This window comes from Amia ocellicauda, chromosome 2 (genome assembly GCF_036373705.1).
Source record: "Amia ocellicauda isolate fAmiCal2 chromosome 2, fAmiCal2.hap1, whole genome shotgun sequence".
Taxonomy (NCBI): Eukaryota; Metazoa; Chordata; class Actinopteri; order Amiiformes; family Amiidae; genus Amia; species Amia ocellicauda.
This window is the reverse complement of record NC_089851.1, coordinates 12,867,109-12,886,714: the sequence shown is the minus strand read 5'-3', so window position 1 is coordinate 12,886,714 and position 19,606 is coordinate 12,867,109. Positions and strand designations below refer to the sequence as shown.

The 19,606-nt window shown below is 37.3% G+C and overlaps 1 protein-coding gene across 2 annotated transcripts in view; it reads left to right on the top strand.

Moving 5' to 3' along the window:
- piezo2b (piezo-type mechanosensitive ion channel component 2b) overlaps window positions 1–19,606 on the top strand; it is a 164,914-nt gene that overhangs the window by 104,202 nt on the left and 41,106 nt on the right. For both annotated transcript variants that reach the window (XM_066719130.1, XM_066719121.1), the window contains exons 8-17: window positions 6,013–6,181; window positions 7,010–7,150; window positions 9,876–9,911; window positions 10,266–10,404; window positions 10,617–10,756; window positions 11,169–11,399; window positions 14,258–14,369; window positions 14,968–15,164; window positions 15,595–15,743; window positions 18,349–18,522. In XM_066719130.1, coding sequence (XP_066575227.1) covers window positions 6,013–6,181; window positions 7,010–7,150; window positions 9,876–9,911; window positions 10,266–10,404; window positions 10,617–10,756; window positions 11,169–11,399; window positions 14,258–14,369; window positions 14,968–15,164; window positions 15,595–15,743; window positions 18,349–18,522 — 1,488 coding nt within the window. The remainder of the gene's footprint in view (window positions 1–6,012; window positions 6,182–7,009; window positions 7,151–9,875; window positions 9,912–10,265; window positions 10,405–10,616; window positions 10,757–11,168; window positions 11,400–14,257; window positions 14,370–14,967; window positions 15,165–15,594; window positions 15,744–18,348; window positions 18,523–19,606) is intronic.

Below are 19,606 nucleotides of genomic sequence, written 5' to 3'. Positions count from 1 at the left end.
GACATGAAAAGAAAGTCTGAAGTGGAAAACGACCATAATGAGTGACCAACCGAGAGACTTATTTATCCACTAGATAGTTTTAAATAGAGAAAATTATTTAGACTTTAAAAAACCAAGCTGATCACAGTAATCACTAATTTGATTATCCTGAGTTGTTTACTTAGTGGACGTCAGACAACTTCCTTTTATTTACATTACATTTCATCTTACATTTTACCTACATGTGGTAGCTGGTGATATAGTGTCAATAAGGTTTAAGATAGGATGTGAGGCCATATGAATTTCAGTGTAGTCAAACTGCTGCTGCATCTGCTGTACACTGAACAAACCTCATGCTGTCTGAGCACAATTTGAAGAGATTGCTTTTCCAAGGCATCCTTTAGTTACACTGAACATAAAGGGAGAGGGAGACAGACTGATTCCTTGACTGAAGCTGCAGACAGTTATACTTCTATCGGTTCCATAGGATTTAACTCAAACTCCTGTTTTCCAAACACCGTGTCCTGTTATATACCCGGCGTTAAGCTGCATGCCTGTGGTTAAGTGCAAAACCCCCAACACAAATGTTTCACTGTCACTGATTTTGTAAGCATTGCTCATAAGGCTAATGACTAATCTTGAGTCTAGACGGTGTACCTGGGAATAGACAACTTCAATTGATTATGAACACCGTCCTGGTTTTAAAGGTTTTTCAACTTTGTTTTAAGTGCTCTCTGAGGTAGTCTGACCCATTTTACTTTTATTGTAGCTCTATTAAATGTCTGTAAGTGGGAAGTAACTGTTTTAAGTTTACAGTACCTGGTGTACCCAAAGTACTGATACAAACTGTACATATTTCACAGTGGCAGAGTGCAGTGGCAGACTGGATATTCATTTTATGAAAGTGAAACTTGCATTAAAGTTTTTTAAAGGTTAATTTTAACTTACATATTAGATTATATTAGATCAGTCAACATCATACATTTCTTATGATTCGTCAGTGAATTCATCAATGATCTGTCAAATCCAGGAAATATACGGGTACATCATAAACATCAATTGCTTTAGTGGTAAGATGTGCATATAAGTGTCTATTAAATGTTCATACTGTAACACAGATCATTCACATGTTATTTTCCATCTGCAGGAGACCTTTACAAAATCGTAACTTTTTTAATTACCATTTGCCAATGTGGTTTTGGAGCATACAGGACAGCCTGAACAGAGAACAAGTAAATGCAATCAATCTTTGAGGACTGCACTGACAGGCTCACTGTTACAAGACTTTGCACGTTTGATCTTTAAATGAGTTTATATCAATACTTTGTATTGAAGGACATTACTCAGTGACTGTAAATCACTTGATGCATTCCTCACTGCACAATTAGTAATTAATGTTTTATGTGTAATTAGCTGAATAAAGCCTGGTTTAGACCATTTGCAAAGCTCCCTGTATTACCTGAAAGTCAAGTAAATACAACAATATTGCCTTTTTACTGAGTGATATTTTGCTATGGAATCAATACATTCAGACCTATTAAATCTGACATGTTTGTACTATTGCCATAACCACATATCTTAAAAAAATATTAAATGCGAAATCCAGATTTATTTCTCCCATCTACATAACCTGGGTTGCCTCATGCATTACTATACTTTACACAACCACGGGAACCATCTTATGAGAGAGTTTTTAAAGATTGACGTTCTTTCTGATTGATATCTCTACCAAAATCAGTTGTTCACTTAATTAAAGTGAACAGCTAAATTATTGCACTACTGAAATCCACAGGGTGGTGATTAAAAACATAGTGGCTCTTTGTGGCACTCAGTTTTGAAAGAGGCAACAGGCATATGCTCAGACTCATTCTCAGAGACTATAGCGCTGTTTGTAGTGTGTGTTTCACAGCATAATTTGTATTTATAAAAGGTGTTTTGATATACTTAGTTTTTATGAATTATATTGATTGCTTTAAAGAACATTTACATTTTCAATTATGCAGCTGGAGGTCATATTTCTCTGTTATCAGTCCTAGCATCAGCAGTCGGTGTCAGACTGGATGTAATTAGACTATAGAATGTACAGAGTAACCAGACAATGGGATAGGAAGGCAACTTGTGTGACAGAGATGAGCAGAGACAACCACTGCTGTGATCCATGAGAAACATGCAAAGCACAACACATTTTGGTCTGAGAAAAAATATATTAGTAGGAACTTTGATTTGTTTTACAGAATCAGTGATAATCGTTTTTCCCTTCTGATCGATTCAGCTTTAGGTGGCAGATGTCTACAGGTGTTTTTGCACACAAGTTATCATAAAGGGATGGGAAGAGGTGTGTATGTGGTGTGGAGGCATGAAGTTGATTGGAGGCATAAAGTGAAGTTGATTTGAGATTCAATATTAACAGGATAAAATCTGATATTTATACATTCACCTACTGTACTTAATTTTTACATCACAACTATACAGACACAAAATACAGATATATACACCGATCAGCCATAACATTATGACCACCTGCCTAATATTGTGTAGGTCCCCGTTTTGCCAACAGTACAGCCCTGACCCATCAAGGCATGGACTCCACTAGACCTCTGAAGGTGTGCTGTGGTATCTGGCACCAAGACGTACAGCAGATCCTTTAAGTCCTGTAAGTTGAGAGCTGGGGCCTCAATGGATCGGATTTGTTTGTCCAGCACATCCCACAGATGCTCGATTGGATTGAGATCTGTGGTATTTGGAGGCCAAGTCAACACCTTGAACTCGTGATTTATCAGACCAGGCCACCTTCTTCCATTGCACCTTTCTGTCAGAACCAGCATTAACTTTTTCATCAATTTGAGCTATAGTAGCACGTCTGTTGCATTGGACCACACGGGCCAGCCTTCGCTCCCCACGTGGTACTGACCACTTCAGACCGGGAACACCCCACAAGAGCTGCAGTTTTGGAGATGCTCTGACCCAGTCGTCTAGCCATCACAATTTGGCCCTTGTCAAAGTCGCTCAGATCCTTACGCTTGCCCATTTTTCCTGCTTCTAACACATCAACTTTGAGGACAAAATGTTCACTTGCTACCTAATATATCCCACCCACTGACAGGTGCCATGATAACGAGATTATCAGTGTTATTCACTTCACCTGTCAGTGGTCATAATGTTATGGCTGATCGGTGTGTATATATATATATATATATATATATATAATCCCATCCTGTCATCTGCAAGTATTTTGAAAAGAACATTCTTTGAACAGGGAATGGGAAGACATGCTTAAAGCCATCAATAATCTGATAGGCAAAACAATCACAATGTAAAACACTTTTTTGTCTGGATGTAGATATTTTTAGGTATATGGTGTGTGGTCTGTGTATTGGTTATTGGTATTGGTGTCAAAACTGTTTCCAGTGATAATAGCCACTAATTGAATATTCAAAGCAGACTATTATACATGTTGGAGGTAATCCTGGATCATTTGTAAAATTCTGTTCTTAGTGCTCCAGGGATTGATGTGAATTCTTTGAGGTTTCATTTTAATGTACAATTTCAATCTGCATGAATACGAGCAATAGATCCAGACACGCTTAACGGTATCTCCTTAGTTTGAAATGACAGCTGACAAGTATCTTACCGATATTGCTGGGAAGTAAAATTACTTGTAAGAGACCTCTCAGTGTCAGTTATTACCAGTGGAAAACATACCTAAACCCCAAAAGGAGCCACATACTTATTGAGCTGCTGAGTGATTTAAAACATGAGCCAGTCATGCAATCCCTGCAATAATTAAACTATATTGCCCACCCTGAATTAGCTATCATTTGTTTATGGGTACTCTATCAGATGTTGCTGGTATTTTCCAGTTTGTTTGTGTTGTTACGAGCTGTGTTAAACTTTGTTTTATGTGGACATCCAAATGTCTGTTTCTTCCCAACTACAGAGATCTCTAATTGTTTTGGGAACAATAGACTGCACACATGTTGGTATCTCAAGTTTCTGAGCCTCTGTATAGGAATTGGAAAGATTACTAATCATAATTGTGGCAGTCAAACATCTTGGATAAGGTTATAACTCTCAGTTTAATAACAGTCACAATTTAGTGCTTGATCACTATTAAGCAGAATAATACTTTAAGAAAGAAGCTGTCAGCTGGTCCTTAAACTGTGGAATGTTTTGAAAGGAGGTTTTAAACTATCGTTTTAACCAGAGAGTGACTGAATTGGCAATGGATTGTACTGTACATTAGGATTATATAGTAAAATAAATTGATTGACCAATTTCAACTCATGAGTAACTGAAAACAAAATAATATTATTGGGGTATCCTTAGGAACCTTCCGTGCCTCAGGGGTTTTTGTCCAGGGCAGGGAATTATGGGACTAGATGTTAACACTATGACTGAAGAAGGGAGCACTATACCTAACACTCAAACCCTCCTGCAGTGTCGGCATTTATTAATCTTCTTCTGTTGGATCAATCTGCTGACACATACTGCCAACCATGTTCAGTTTTCACTCTAATATATTGCACCACTCCCTGCCACTGAGAATCCTAAACCGCTTAATGTGGAAAATGCATTACTTGGTTTAATCTACTGGTTTCAATGTTAACACTTTAAGCCACATTAAGTGTTTTTAACATTACACATTTAGAATTTCCCCCTGTTGGACATCACTTTTAAATTCTGGTTACCCAGCAGGGCAGGGCAGCAAAATTTTGTTTGCTCCCCCCCCATAAATATATTTCCAGACTTTGCGTGAAGGTTATGCATGGTTAAAATGAATCTATTGGGATTTTTATATATGTCTCTTTCGCAGCTAGATAGAGAATCCTTCTCATAATTCATAGCTTTGACCTTTTTCTCTTTATCTTTGACAAAGCCAGATAAATGTGTCTGCCAAGAAATAAAAATAATAATAATAATGCAGACAATGTGTTAGCCGTGCAGTCAATATCTCTGTTCACCCATTCACATCAGCATGTACATATCTTTTGATTGGACCGGTAGGTCATTCAGAAATGTGCCGAGGACTGATGAGTGTCTAGGAATATGCACAATTCACTTAATGATTACATTAAATTAGTTGCCTACTATTATTTCATTATTTATTGTAGGATGTTCCGGTATTGTCTTAATACTCTTCAGATTATATTTGGTATTGTTCACTAGATAGGGATTGCTTTGAGTCCTTTGTTCAGTGTTGAAACCATAATGAGATCCAACCCTTTGGTATAGATTCCAGGCAGAAGAATATTTACATTTTAAAATTCAGTGCAATATATTAATTTGGGATCTCTCAGATAATAGTCCACTTTTCAAATGCAGTACAAAATTATTCTTGTCATTTGTCAACTTTTCGTAAGCATGGGAGAGGGGGAGAAAGGTTTGTGTCTCTTCTGTCTGTCCTTTTCCGATACCACAAAATTGATTAGCACTGAAAACCATATAGAAAAGCAATGTAAACAAACAAACAGATATGTTAATACATCAAAAGTAAAAACTGCTATATTGCTCAGCAATCATTAAGTAGGGTTATTGCCAAGATGAGTGCCTTAAGCAAAAACATTTTGTGCTTTGGATGTTCTTGGGTACTTAAATGTGAGAAGCAAGGCAATTAGATAGGAATTAGTAGCTTTCCTAAAAGGCTGTTATAAAGTTTTGACATGTTTTCATGAGCCATCTAAATAAATAATTAAACTTTAAAATAATTCCGTAAACAATTAATAATGTTGTATGTCTGTATGCATGAAAGTGCTGGTGTAGAAATAACTAGCTGAATTAGAGGAACTGGTAACAGCTTATTTACTGGAGTCAATCTTCTATCCATTCGAAGTCCTACATGGTATGAAGCAAACCATAAAGGTTTTACCATACATGTTAAGCTATATCCTCTAATCTTTAGTTACAAAGTTATGAAAATAGTCTGTATGAATCCTGCATGTTTTCCATTAAATAATAGTCTCCAGTTCATAACCTAATTGATCATGCCCTATTAACATGATTTTCATATTGTTAATGCTTTCTTTCTTTTCACAGTTATTTTGGCATTTCACCTGCAATTCAAACCAACTGCTCCTACACGTGGAAGATGGTATATAATTACAATCTGGAGTGGTACCACTATGTCAACCCCATCATGATTTTGGTGCTGTACTACACCCTCGCCACCCTCATTCGACTCTGGCTTCAAGACCCAATTGAAGATGTAAGATCTCAGCTCAGTTCTTAGCTAAATAATCTAATGCCCACATCTTTCTCTTTAATGTTATGCAAATAGTGTTTATGGATCCCACATGTTTTCCATGAAATAATAGGTTCCATTTCATAACTTTATGGGTCAATCGATTGTACCCTATAAAGCAGATGTTAATAACAAACCTTTAAAAGAAGGTGGTAATAAAAAATATGATTATGGTATAAATCTGTAAGATAGGGCAATAATAATAATTATGGTATGTATGAGTATTATATGATTTAATTGGTCTATTTTATCTCCCTCTCCTGGAAAAAGAGGCCCATTGCATAACAAATGCTAAATAGGCTCCCTCATGCCCGAGCTGAGGAACAGTTAAATCAATTTATACTTTCATCATTTTACAACAATCAATATTGTAACATATTAATACCAATGTAAACATGAATCACTTTCACACATGGAATTAGCAGTTTTGTATACTTTAATTGATCTGTACTGTATACTGACTAATGTAACTGAGTTCTAGTGACCAATAATGTGCCTTAGACAGTAGCCCAGATAAAATCCAGACCTCCATCTACCCGGTAATTGTGAATTAAAAACAATAATTGAGGATACATCCTCTGACAATCCCACAGCCAGCTAGAAGTATTGGAATGTGTTTGTGTGCTTGTTGGTTCAGGTCAGTATAAAACACATTGTATGAATTTTTTAATAAAACGCTATGGAGAGCCTATAGCCCAACTTTTAGTTGCTGTTGCTAATGAGAGCCTTGAACACAATGAAAAGGCATTTTCTTCCCCCAGAGAAGTCCGTTTGACATGTGTTTTCCCCCAGATGTATGAAGACGAGGATGAAGAAGAAGAGAATGAGATAGAGGAAGATGATAAAGAGCCTGTGTGCAATGATATTGGCAACACAGCAGAGAAGAAGCGACAGATATGGCGAAAGGCACACTATGCCACAGAGGAGAGAAATGTAGGGATGTGCAAGAGTTATTTGATACCAGGGCCCGTATGCATAAAACATCTCAGAATTACTCGTAGGAATCTCTCTTAAAGTTAGTTTAAGAGTAAGATTACTCCTCGCTCAGAGTAGGAGGTGGAAGTCAGTCATAAAGTCTCTTACACCTACTTTTAGCTTGGAGTAGGATCCGATCCTAGGAAAAACTTGTAACATATTTTCACAGTAGTTTATGTTAGAATACGGCTCACTGTGATGCATTTTCTTCATTATGAAAAAAACAAACAAAAAGAAAAAAACACGCGAGATCATGTAGACAAGCAGAAACAAAAATGCAACTATAGGAATATGCTACGCTATCTCAGCCTTTATTTGTTTATAATATAATAAGTGTGTGCAGTGTTTCCCCTCATTCCTTCATTACAAGGACGTTAAGATGCTACATGGAATAAAAATGCTGGATTCATTTCACATTCATAATCACAATCATAAAATATACATCTAAAAAACACTATGTATCCTTACGTTGTACATAGGCTGTTGTCCATAGGTGGAGACACTGGGGTATATTCATGAAGGGTTTTACACCGATTTGCTATTTCAGACACTTTTTCTGTATTGAATAAAATACAATTAAAGTTAACTTGCATTCGTCACCACGTATACAGGTTATTATGAATATGCTTTGTATGAGTGTATCATTTTTAATTCATTTAGCATCTTATTTTTAACTTTTATTTGTGTTACATATAATCAGATATAGAATCGGTGTAATGTAAAACCATTGATGAATATAGGATAACATTGATTATGAATTGATTAGGCTAGCTTTGATTATAGGCATAATCATTGATTATGAATCTGTCTTGTTTTGGGGATATTTGCGTGCAGTTGTGAAGAAATCAATAAGCTGTCAGACGATCTCAGGTGCTGTTAATGTCAATATGGTTTGATGGGAAATTGTGCTAATTGAGGGCTGTGATGATGATCCCAAATCATCACTGCTACATTGTTGCATTTTCCCTGTTGCCAGACACCACAACATTGTCACCACCTGTATATTTGCTGACGAGGCTGCATTTCTGACTAGTTCAGTAATAAACAGTTTTCCATTTCTGTCCAATCTATATCATCGCAATAACTCTTCATCATCACACCACTGTAACAGCTTTCCTTTCACGGAAGCTGCGCTCAGTCATCTTGTCATTGCTGCCGTCTCCAAACTCCTAACTAGTTAGAGGACCTTGTGAGGTCTCCTAAATATTGGTCGAGTTAGGAGTACTTCTAATTCTAAAGAATGTTTCTAAATACCTTTGACTCCTAAGAATAAAAGTAGGAGCAAATTGACATCACTCTCAGATATTTCAGCCACTTAGGACCGATTTATCACTCTCAGACGCTTTATGAATACGGGCCTAGAAATAATTTATTTGTTATGCTTCAGTAATGGATTTCCAATGTACATTGTTTCTATTTATTCGGTTTATTCAGAAGCTCTACTACTTTTTTAACCTTTGCCGCCTGAACATTTAAAGTCTATAAGGGCATAAATAAACTGTATGGCTTTATTATAGCATTACATTTTAATTTGAAGTGTCCCTGATTGGAATATCACTGTATTATGTTATGATATGAAGTTTTGAAACCCAAATTCACGGAAAAGCATACATTTTCAGACACAATAAATTCAATATTTTGTTTTGTTCTATTGTTGCTGACAAAGTTTGGCTTCTCTTATCCTGATCAACTAGTTAAACTACTGATTAATATAAATTTTCGAGGTATACTATTTGATAGACAATTAACTGTGAATTCAAACATGCCAGACTGGGAAAAACTATTTAAATAGATAATGCAAATCAAACATTCATGATTCTTCAAACATTCTATATCACATGAAACTAATGTCATATATCTCATAATAAAGAAGCTATTTTAACTTAGCAAAGCTTAACAATTAATTAATTATTTATTAATGCATTTACTTTTATTTGCAAATGTAAAGTCCTGTCCTGTTTCAAACTGGGGATGTTGGCTTCTGGTGGCAACTATAACTTGGAGAAACTGAAGTCTAATTCTATATTGTGGCAGATTGGCTATTTGGGGGTCATGAAGGATTCATTTGAATATACATTTTATTTAAAGAACACATGTTTGCTGGTACTTTATACAAACAAAATAAGCATAATGGCCCTTCAGGAACAAAGGACAAGCACTAACAACTAATTGAAAAAAATATATATATACTTGTCTCTCACGCACCAAAACAGGAATAATAAGACTGGAGGTGTCATCCTAGGTGTCTGATTGGCTGTCAGACCAAGCAATGACAGCAATGACTGCATTCTCATGCTGGTCAATCCACCAATCAGACTACAATACATAATCAGATCTATAATACATTAAATTTAGACAAGCCTGTGTAAGATTAGTAGGAGATTGTAAGATACCACACATTGGGAAAAATAACAGTACATTTGATAGGGATCCTACCTGTCTTTTCCACATTCTTTTGATTTAAAAGTATGACATCAGTACAGCAGTGAACCCATTGCCATGTATTCCCTTACTCAGAAGATTTAAATGCTTTTAGTCCTGCAATTTTGCTGAACAACATACACTATTTACAGAATAGTGCTTGCCTGGTTTGTTTCTACTTAGAAGGGATAATAAAAATTATAATGCTTTGGGCTATCTGTGCTCATCAATAACCTACCTTGCACTGTTTGCTATTTTACAGCTTCTTTCAACCCAGGATGGATACAGCACATCTGATGTTAGTATCTAACCTCTTATCTTTGTCTGTTTGGCTAGCTTTCTGAATGTTATAATTATATTCATTAAATCATCTTCAACTTTAATAACAATAATTTCTTAAATTAAAACATGTAAAATCAAAAAAATATATAGCATTATTATTCTTATTACTACTACTACTACTACTACTACTACTACTACTACTACTACTACTAATAATAATAATAATAACAATAACAATAATAATTATAAATGAGTAATCATTAGTCAGAAATGTCAGAAAATATACAAATATGACAATATGGTTCCTTCTTTGGTAATTTACAACTTTTTCCCTCGAAGCTGAACAGTAACTCTTACAATTCTGTGGCAGGTGCTCTTGGTCACAGCGAATGGAACACCTATGGATTATCAAAGTATATCCTCCGCCCTGGCCATTGAGAACGGTCCTCCCAAGCTAGATATGTATTCCACACCTCAGTACAAAGTTGACCAAGCAGATGACGAGTCGGGTGAGTGGGACACATCTTACAAAACAGTGAGCGAGTGTAAATGTAGGGTATCAAATAATAACCAGAAGCAAACAACAGCAAACATAACAGCTCAATTTCCACTAGGTAATGTGTCAACGCTCTGAACAAAGTAGACAAACCAAGTTTACAAGCTGCTGTTTTATATTGTTTATCATTATATGGCATATTAACCCTGGTCTCATGTCACACAGAGAAAAAAGAAGATAGTGAGATTTGTGAAGATTTTCAGGATATTTCGGAAGAGGATGAGAATCCCAAAGTGAATGCCATGGTGACCATTTTCAGATTTATCATGAAGCAAAGCTACATCTGTGCTTTAATAGCTATGATGGTGAGTAATAAATATTGTTAAAATCTACACTTATAAGGAATTGCCTGTGGGAGCTAGGATGTGCTTATTTGTAGTTTGTAACATATGTGAGACATTACTGATAGAAGACAATATATTCAAAATGCTGAACACTTTTGTTTTTAATTATCTAGAACCCTTTCATGTAGAAATGTAAACCTAAGAGGGGTAGGAATGTAACAGCTTAGGGAGTAGCAGATTCCCATGGTTATGTGACAGCTTCTGTATTTCTAATCAGGAAAAGTATAAAAAGTCTAGATACTTATGGATGAGGATCTCCCTGACCATCACATATTGAAGACTAATGAGAATTTAGGTGTGTGTTGTGATTTTTATTTTGTTTGAATTTTGTTATGTCATTTGTTTAGTGTAAATGTTGCCATTGTGTTTGCAGGCTTGGAGTATCACCTATGTCAGTTGGCTTACCTTTGTTTTTCTGATCTGGTCCTGCACCCTCTGGATGGTCCGCAACAGACGGAAATACGCCATGCTCACATCTCCGTTCATGGTGTTCTATGGAAACCTGTTATTGATTCTGCAGTATATCTGGAGCATTGAAGGTGTGGGGGAAGTTCGAGATGTTTTTCTAAAGTCAGAAGTACCTTTTCAGAACCTGGGATCAAAGGTAAATGCAATGCAAAAAAAATTATATATTTTTATATTTTCCAAGGAAATTGCTGGAACCAACCTTTTTTTGTAGAAATTTGTAGAGACCCTATTATTAACTTTCATTATCCATGAGGTAATGTCGCACGGTATACTGGTACTGAAAAAGTACCGCGGTACTAGTTTTGAAAACGGTACTACAGTGAGGGAAAAAAGTATTTGATCCCCTGCTGATTTTGTACGTTTGCCCACTGACAAAGAAATGATCAGTCTATAATTTTAATGGTAGGTGTATTTTAACAGTGAGAGACAGAATAAAAACGCATTTCCAAAAAGTTATAAATTGATTTGCATGTTAATGAGGGAAATAAGTATTTGACCCCTTCGACTTAGTACTTGGTGGCAAAACCCTTGTTGGCAATCACAGAGGTCAGACGTTTCTTGTAGTTGTAGGTTTGCACACATCTCAGGAGGGATTTTGTCCCACTCCTCTTTGCAGATCCTCTCCAAGTCATTAAGGTTTCGAGGCTGACGTTTGGCAACTCGAATCTTCAGCCCCCTCCACAGATTTTCTATGGGATTAAGGTCTGAAGACTGGCTAGGCCACTCCAGGACCTTAATGTGCTTCTTCTTGAGCCACTCCTTTGTTGCCTTGGCTGTGTGTTTTAGGTCATTGTCATGCTGGAATACCCATCCACGACCCATTTTCAATGCCCTGGCTGAGGGAAGGAGGTTCTCACCCAAGATTTGACGGTACATGGGCCCGTCCATCGTCCCTTTGATGCGGTGCAGTTGTCCTGTCCCCTTAGCAGAAAAACACCCCCAAAGCATAATGTTTCCACCTCCATGTTTGACAGTGGGGATGGTGTTCTTGGGGTCATTCCTCCTCCTCCAAACATGACGAGTTGAGTTGATGCCAAAGAGCTCGATTTTGGGCTCATCTGACCACAACACTTTCACCCAGTTCTCCTCTGAATCATTCAGATGTTCTTTGGCAAACTTCAGACGGGCCTGTACATGTGCTTTCTTGAGCAGGGGGACCTTGCGGGCGCTGCAGGATTTCAGTCCTTCATGGCGTAGTGTGTTACCAATTGTTTTCTTGGTGACTATGGTCCCAGCTGCCTTGAGATCATTAACAAGATCCTCCCGTGTAGTTCTGGGCTGATTCCTCACCGTTCTCATGATCATTGAATCTCCACGAGGTGAGATCTTAAATGGAGCCCCAGACCGAGGGAGACTGACAGTTATTTTGTGTTTCTTCCATTTGCAAATAATCGCACCAACTGTTGTCAGTTTCTCACCAAGCTGCTTGGCGATGGTCTTGTAGCCCATTCCAGCCTTGTGTAGGTCTACAATCTTGTCCCTGACATCCTTGGACAGCTCTTCAGTCTTGGCCATGGTGGAGAGTTTGGAATCTGATTGATTGATTGCTTCTGTGGACAGGTGTCTTTTATACTGGTAACGAGCTGAGATTAGGAGCACTCCCTTTAAGAGAGTGCTCCTAATCTCAGCTCGTTACCTGTATAAAAGACACATGGGAGCCAGAAATCTTGCTGATTGATAGGGGATCAAAATCTTATTTCCCTCATTAACATGCAAATCAATGTATAACTTTTTTGAAATGTGTTTTTCTGGATGTTTTTGTTGTTATTCTGTCTCTCACTGTTAAAATACACCTACCATTAAAATTATAGACTGATCATTTCTTTGTCAGTGGGCAAACGTACAAAATCAGCAGGGGATCAAATAGTTTTTTCCCTCACTGTATACGAGCATTAAATTTTTTTTAATACTTTTTATTATGCAAATTACGAATTACAAATTACGAAGTTGTTGTGTTCGTGAAGCGCAGTTCTGCATAGAAATTCAGAGATGCACAGCCGTGTTTGTGAAGCTCAATTCTGTGCAATAACATGTAGTTCTGCACAGAAATTCAGAGATGCACGGTTGCTTTCGTGAAGCACAGTTCTGCGCAGTTCTGCACCAACATTCAGTGATGCGCAGCCCAGCGCAGCTCCGAAAAGTTGCTGCGGGAGGTGAGCTGTGACTGTGAGACAAAACACTATGCAGAGATCAAGAGGGGTGTGTGAAGCTTAATGACAGCTACTGCTGCCCCCTAGATAGGAGGTGAACGACAAAACTGTGAACATTGTCAACAGTATAGGCACAATTTTAGATCGACACTTTCGCAATGTCAATGCTTTATCAAATAATTACATTCATTATTTTAACAAATATAATGTAAATCTATAATAGTAATAAAAAAAGACTTTGAGCTCATTCTAAACCAGGATGCCTCCTTCATTTCAGTCCAAGCACAGAACACACATTCCCAGCAGGCTTTGCATGTTTAATTCATATCCTCCAGGTTACTAAAACAATTAAGAACATCATTCAGTTCAGAGAAGGGTTTTTAGAACTTGTTTTTGATTTTATGCATGATACGTTGTGAAACAATGGTCTATTTTTGTTGTCACCTTTATTGTAGTATTGAAATATCAGTGTATTAATTATTTAAAGTTGTAAATATTCTACAATAAACACGTGGAGCCTACGTTTCTTACTTCTAGGTGAGATTATTTAAACTAATATAAACTCTCTGCCATGCATAAGCAGTCAGCACACAGCCACTTTATCATCTTGGCATTAGATGCCTACCAATACACAAGATACTGGTTATCAACACAATGCTAACTCTACTGTAACTTATAATTTATGTAAATTAAAAGTTCCCTGCTGTTAAAAACAAAACAAAAAAATGAAACCTGAAACTGTATTAATTTGTTTAGTCTGCATTTTCCTCACAACATTCAGCCTCTGGAATTGCATGATATTTGGATCAAATCCTTCAACGTTATGTCCTGTTTTCTCCCATAGATTCTGTATTTGCTATCTTTCTGGCTGCTGCTACACCAGCATCTAATGGAAAGGAAGGAGAAACAAGAAGAAGATGAGTTATCTGGTGTCAGGGTGGAGACTCAGATGAAGGGTAAGACAGACATAAAATTGGGGGGACCAGATATAAAAATGGGTGGAATTCCTACACCGTTCACCCAATTTGGATGTAACTACCCTCAAATTAAAGATGAAAGTCTACACTTAAAGAACATCTTCATTGTTTCCTTTCAAATCCATTGTGGTGACGTACAGAGCCAAAATTATGATAATTGTGTCTCTGTCTAAATATTTATGGACCTAACTGTATATGTTCAACCTGCCGATGCGCATGTATCAACAGAGCATTCGTATATTCATTTTTTAACCCGTCTTGGGTAGCTATTATCATGTCTCTTTTAGGATCTGTGCTTCTACCTTTATATCTTTTGTGTGTGTGAGAATTGCATTATCGTGTATATCAAGGACAGAACAAAACATACTTCCATCATCAGTCTTTCTTATATTATATTGAATGACAGAGAAAAAGACAATTAAAAAAACATGGAAGTGTTAACTGACAATTGCTGGACTCTATGACTGTTTTCCATTCTTTTCAGGGGGTCATAACCCTTTACTGGCGGGTTATTTGTAATTGACTTGGATTAGAAGTTTATTGCAGGGTTTTGAAAATTTTGTTATTTGTTTTATAGAGGGGGAGGAAGATGAAGAAAATGGTGGTGACAAAGACATCATGCAGGTTCTGGGCAACATGGTGATGGGAATGTTCGTGAAATACTGGATCTACATCTGTGGAGGGATGTTCTTTTTTGTCAGCTTTGAGGGGGACATAGTACTGTACAAAATCATCTACATGATGCTCTTTCTTTTCTGTGTCGCTCTGTATCAGGTAAGACCTTTCCCTTCATGATGTAGCCAATCACCGAGCCATACCCTAGCAACCAAGACTTGTGTGACACGGAAAACATCTATTGCCTTTAAGTTTTATATTATTTTTGGATATTCTTTACTAAGCAAGCTAATATTAATGTTCATATTCCTATTGTTTTTTTTCATGATTTTTAAAGAAATTCACTCAAAGAATTAATTTTGCTGTTATTATCTTCAGTGGACATGAAAATATAATAATTCCATCCAGAATAATATCATTTGATCTAAAATAATAACATCAGTTTTACCAGTATACATACATACATACATACATACATACATACATACCAGGTGGAATTAAGCCCTTTTTGTTCTAGTATTATGTATCAGCTGGACAAAATGCTCACATGATATGATCGAGGCTTTCAAATCAATGTTCTTTTTCCTAGGTGCATTATGATTGGTGGAGGAGAATTTTAAAATATTTCTGGATGTCAGTGGTGGTTTATACCATGTTGGTCCTTATCCTCGTATACACCTTTCAGTTTAAGTCATCTGATAGTGTATGGACAGATATGACTGGATGGGACACAGAGAAGTGAGTACATCACTGCAGTGACTAACCCTTTTCTCATCAGTTTCTGAGAAGTTTAATAATATATGGATTTTATAGCCCCATTCACACTGAAACAAATGCTGGCTTTTTGGTGGCATTTTGTTTCCGGCAAGGTCTGTGTGAATGGGTTTATCCCGGCATTTTGACACCAGCAATTTTCCACCTCGGGACCTAGGGCCAGATTAAATCAAAACTTTGACCCACCCACTAATAGCAAACTACAAACCTGTACATCATAGCGGTTACATTTATGATTAGAAGACAGTGGCATCTTACTAAAAAAGCAGCCGCAACTGTCTAGTCTGAATGCCAGTAATATTCTGGCAATGGGTCTGTGTGAATGGCAGGAAAACGAATGCTGACAAATGATGCGCCACATCCTTGCATTGGTCTGCACATTGGTAGATATAGATATACACTCATGCTTTTTTCTGATTGATTTAACTTTGCTGCTGTTAGACATGGGCTGGTATGAGATTTTGACGGTATGATAACCTTAAGCAAAAATATCACGGTATCACAGTATTGCGATTATAGCTCTGAAATGTGTTATTTTTAAATGTCTGGGTAAAAAACAACAACTTTTTTCCATTGAACACAATATATTTTATTTTTAAGCAACATATAGAATATTTGGAACAGTAGTAATTATGTATGTCAGGTTAAATAATTAAATAACTAAATAATTGAATTATTCTTAATTAAATTAAAATAAATGCAGTCACTTAAGTGAGCCTAAACCTGCAGCTCAACAACACTTTGAACATAAATAATTGAATTATTTTCTGAAAAAAAAAATCTAATTAAAAAAAAAGAAATGCAGTCATTTAAGTGAGCCTAAACCTGCAGCTCAACAAGGTTTTAGGAGACATGCTCACTTTCTACACATTTCTCTTTCAGTCCAAGTTATGATGCAGGAATGTGAGCATGTTCACCTTTCCTGGATTAAGTTTGGACCGGTGAGGTACTAGGCTGTGTCCACTAGAACTGAACACCCTCTCTGAGGGCACACTGGTGGCTGGGATGCAAAGAAATTTTCTTGTTACATTGCCACACACACACACACACGCATGGTCTCTCTCCGTACAACACACAAACAGCAGCAAAGACACCAGAGAGCCAGCAGTTTTAAAAAAATAATAATTAAATGTCGTGATTTTGAACAGATGTACACAATGGTGGAAGACTTAAACAAAAGTATAGACGTGATACCAGCTAAATTTAATTATTGTACTAAATTGCAGAATCGCAGTACTCTGCTCTTCCCCGCTCCGTGAAGTAACGTGAGGTGGGAAACTAGCTGATGTTAGCTAGTTAACTAGCCATGTTATCTGCCTCTGTAGCAAGCCAATAGTATTTATTTCACCAGTGCTAAACACACTAACTCTTAGCTTGTTGCAAATGTTCATTTCAAGACAGTGTTACCTTGAATCTAGCGAAGAGTGACGGGTGGTGCTCTTGTACCAGCCACTCTTCTTAAACACATCTTACAAGTTGGATGTCCTTCCTCCTCCAAGCCATGGCCGTCTAAATGTTTTCGGTACCCGAAAAATTCCCATACAGCAGACTTCGTCTTTTTCGACGCGGGAAAAAGTTCCAGGGGTTCAGCTCCTTCGGCCATCTTACACACAGGTGACCAACCGGAAGGGAGGGGTCGTGTTACTCTCTACACTGCACACGACACAACCTGAGGGATTCCTGCACTTTCTGTCTTTGACGAGACATAAAAAAAAGCTCATACCGCAGGAACGGTATAACGGAAAATTTTTGTGGTTTTAAAACCGTGACTTTTTCAAACCATGGTATACCTTGAAACCGGTAACCGGCCCATGCCTAGCTGCAGTATATGTCAAGACCCCACACAATGCCTCTTATTACGCAACCATGAACCAAGAGCCGAGTCTCACTGGTTCAAATGATCTGTGAGCACTGGGTACAGTGACGACACCACAAATACACACAACCATACAGCCTGAAAACGCACCTACATTGACGTATCATTTGTGTTTCCCTCCTGGCTATTTGTTCTTGGTAGTGAGTTCGAACCGAACCGCCACCCTGGTTAGTACCAATAGCCAGTAAACACAATGGAAGGAAGTTGGCAAAATGGGGAAATAATTGAACTTTTACAAATGTGTCCAGAAAATCTGTCCTGAGTAGTTGCCTACAGCACTAATGCCTGCATTCTCTGGTTTCTGTGTGAAAGGCTACATGCCTGTAATTTGCTGGCATTCAAAGCCAGTGTGAAATGTTGCCAGCATTTTACTAGCATTTCAGTGTGAATGGGGCTATATTATACATATGCATTTATAAAGCCCCATTCACATGGGGTATAAGTAAGTAATGATGCACAAAGACCATTCCGTATGCAACACCTGAACCATCACTGATGGAAATAGTAACAGGAAGACGCATTACTAGTGTAACCAAAACAACAAACAAATACACATTTTTGCAGAAATTTGTGAGCAGAAAAAACAATTGCGTAACATCATTTTTATCACCACTCCTCAAGTGTGTGTCTAGCTGGGTTTGGTACTGTGGGTTTTTAGTAGATTTGGTTTGACTTTCTTTTTGCTGTCTATAGGCTGAAGGATCTGGGCCTGGAAAAATTCACATTGCCAAAACTTTTCGGCCGGATCTTTATCCCGTCCTCTTTCCTGCTTGTGTGTATTCTGCACCTGCACTATTTTCACGATCACTTCCTCCAGCTTACTGACCTGAAGGCTGTGGCTGCCAAGCAGAACAGTACTATTTACAGGTAAGAGATATGCTCACACAAAACAAACTAATATATTATGTTTTAATAATGTGCAATTGAACATCTTGTACAAAAAACAACACTGTTTCAGCAGGATTTAAAATGAACTTCCATAACAGATCGTGTTTGGTAATAATCACTTGAACAGCTACATTAATGCTTTAGGCTATATATACGTTTTAATTAAATATTGCATTGGATCCCTTTTTTGGTTGAAGATATCAAAATTCACAACATGCAAAACATCACATTGTTAATAGTCTTATTGTAACAATGAAAAACATTAGAGAACATTTTAGTGCGTAAGACAAAAACTACCCTTATTAAAATGGAGGGATCCAAAGAAGTTCAAGGGAGATTATTCCTGTATTAAATGTTCAATGTAAATACTGCTGAAACTCCTGTAAATGACATACCATTCCAGGTATGTGTTATTCATGTTTTTTAATAACAAATATCAACTTTTCCATCTCTTTCATATCCATTTCCCAACAATTCTTAACAGGGTTCCTCATAAATTGTGTTTTTTATACATTCTTTTCTCTCCATCTCAAACTAAAACTCACTGCTACTCCTGTTGTTTACTCAGTTTAATATGAGAACACTTGAAATAACTCCTCCCCTTGGTATTTGAAAGGGACTGTAATTAGGGCTTTGCAGCTTCTTTAGAGTTTGAGACATCGTCGTTCACCATTAAGGAAAGATTTTTCAAAATTGCTTTTCATTGGCCTTCTGCAGACTAAGGGCAGGATTAAATCATAAATATTTGCTAAGTGCGAACGTGAAAAGTTGCTGAAGAGTCGCAGGAGGGAATCTCACAGCTCAGCTCCTCTGAATTAAATCTAAAATATGAGGACCTGCTCGCAGGGAGGAGCCTGTTCTGAGGGCATGGCTTCTGGGATGGGCGGGCAGCGCATGGTTCGGTGAATAACAGATCAATGTAAATATTGTATTCAGCGTCCACTTCCCAGCTAACACACAATGTTGCCACAATGTTGAATTACGTTGGTGCAATGTTGTGGCAACATTGTGTGTTAGCTGGGTTATGTGTAGTGGTGCAGATTAAAAACAAACTGACATACCA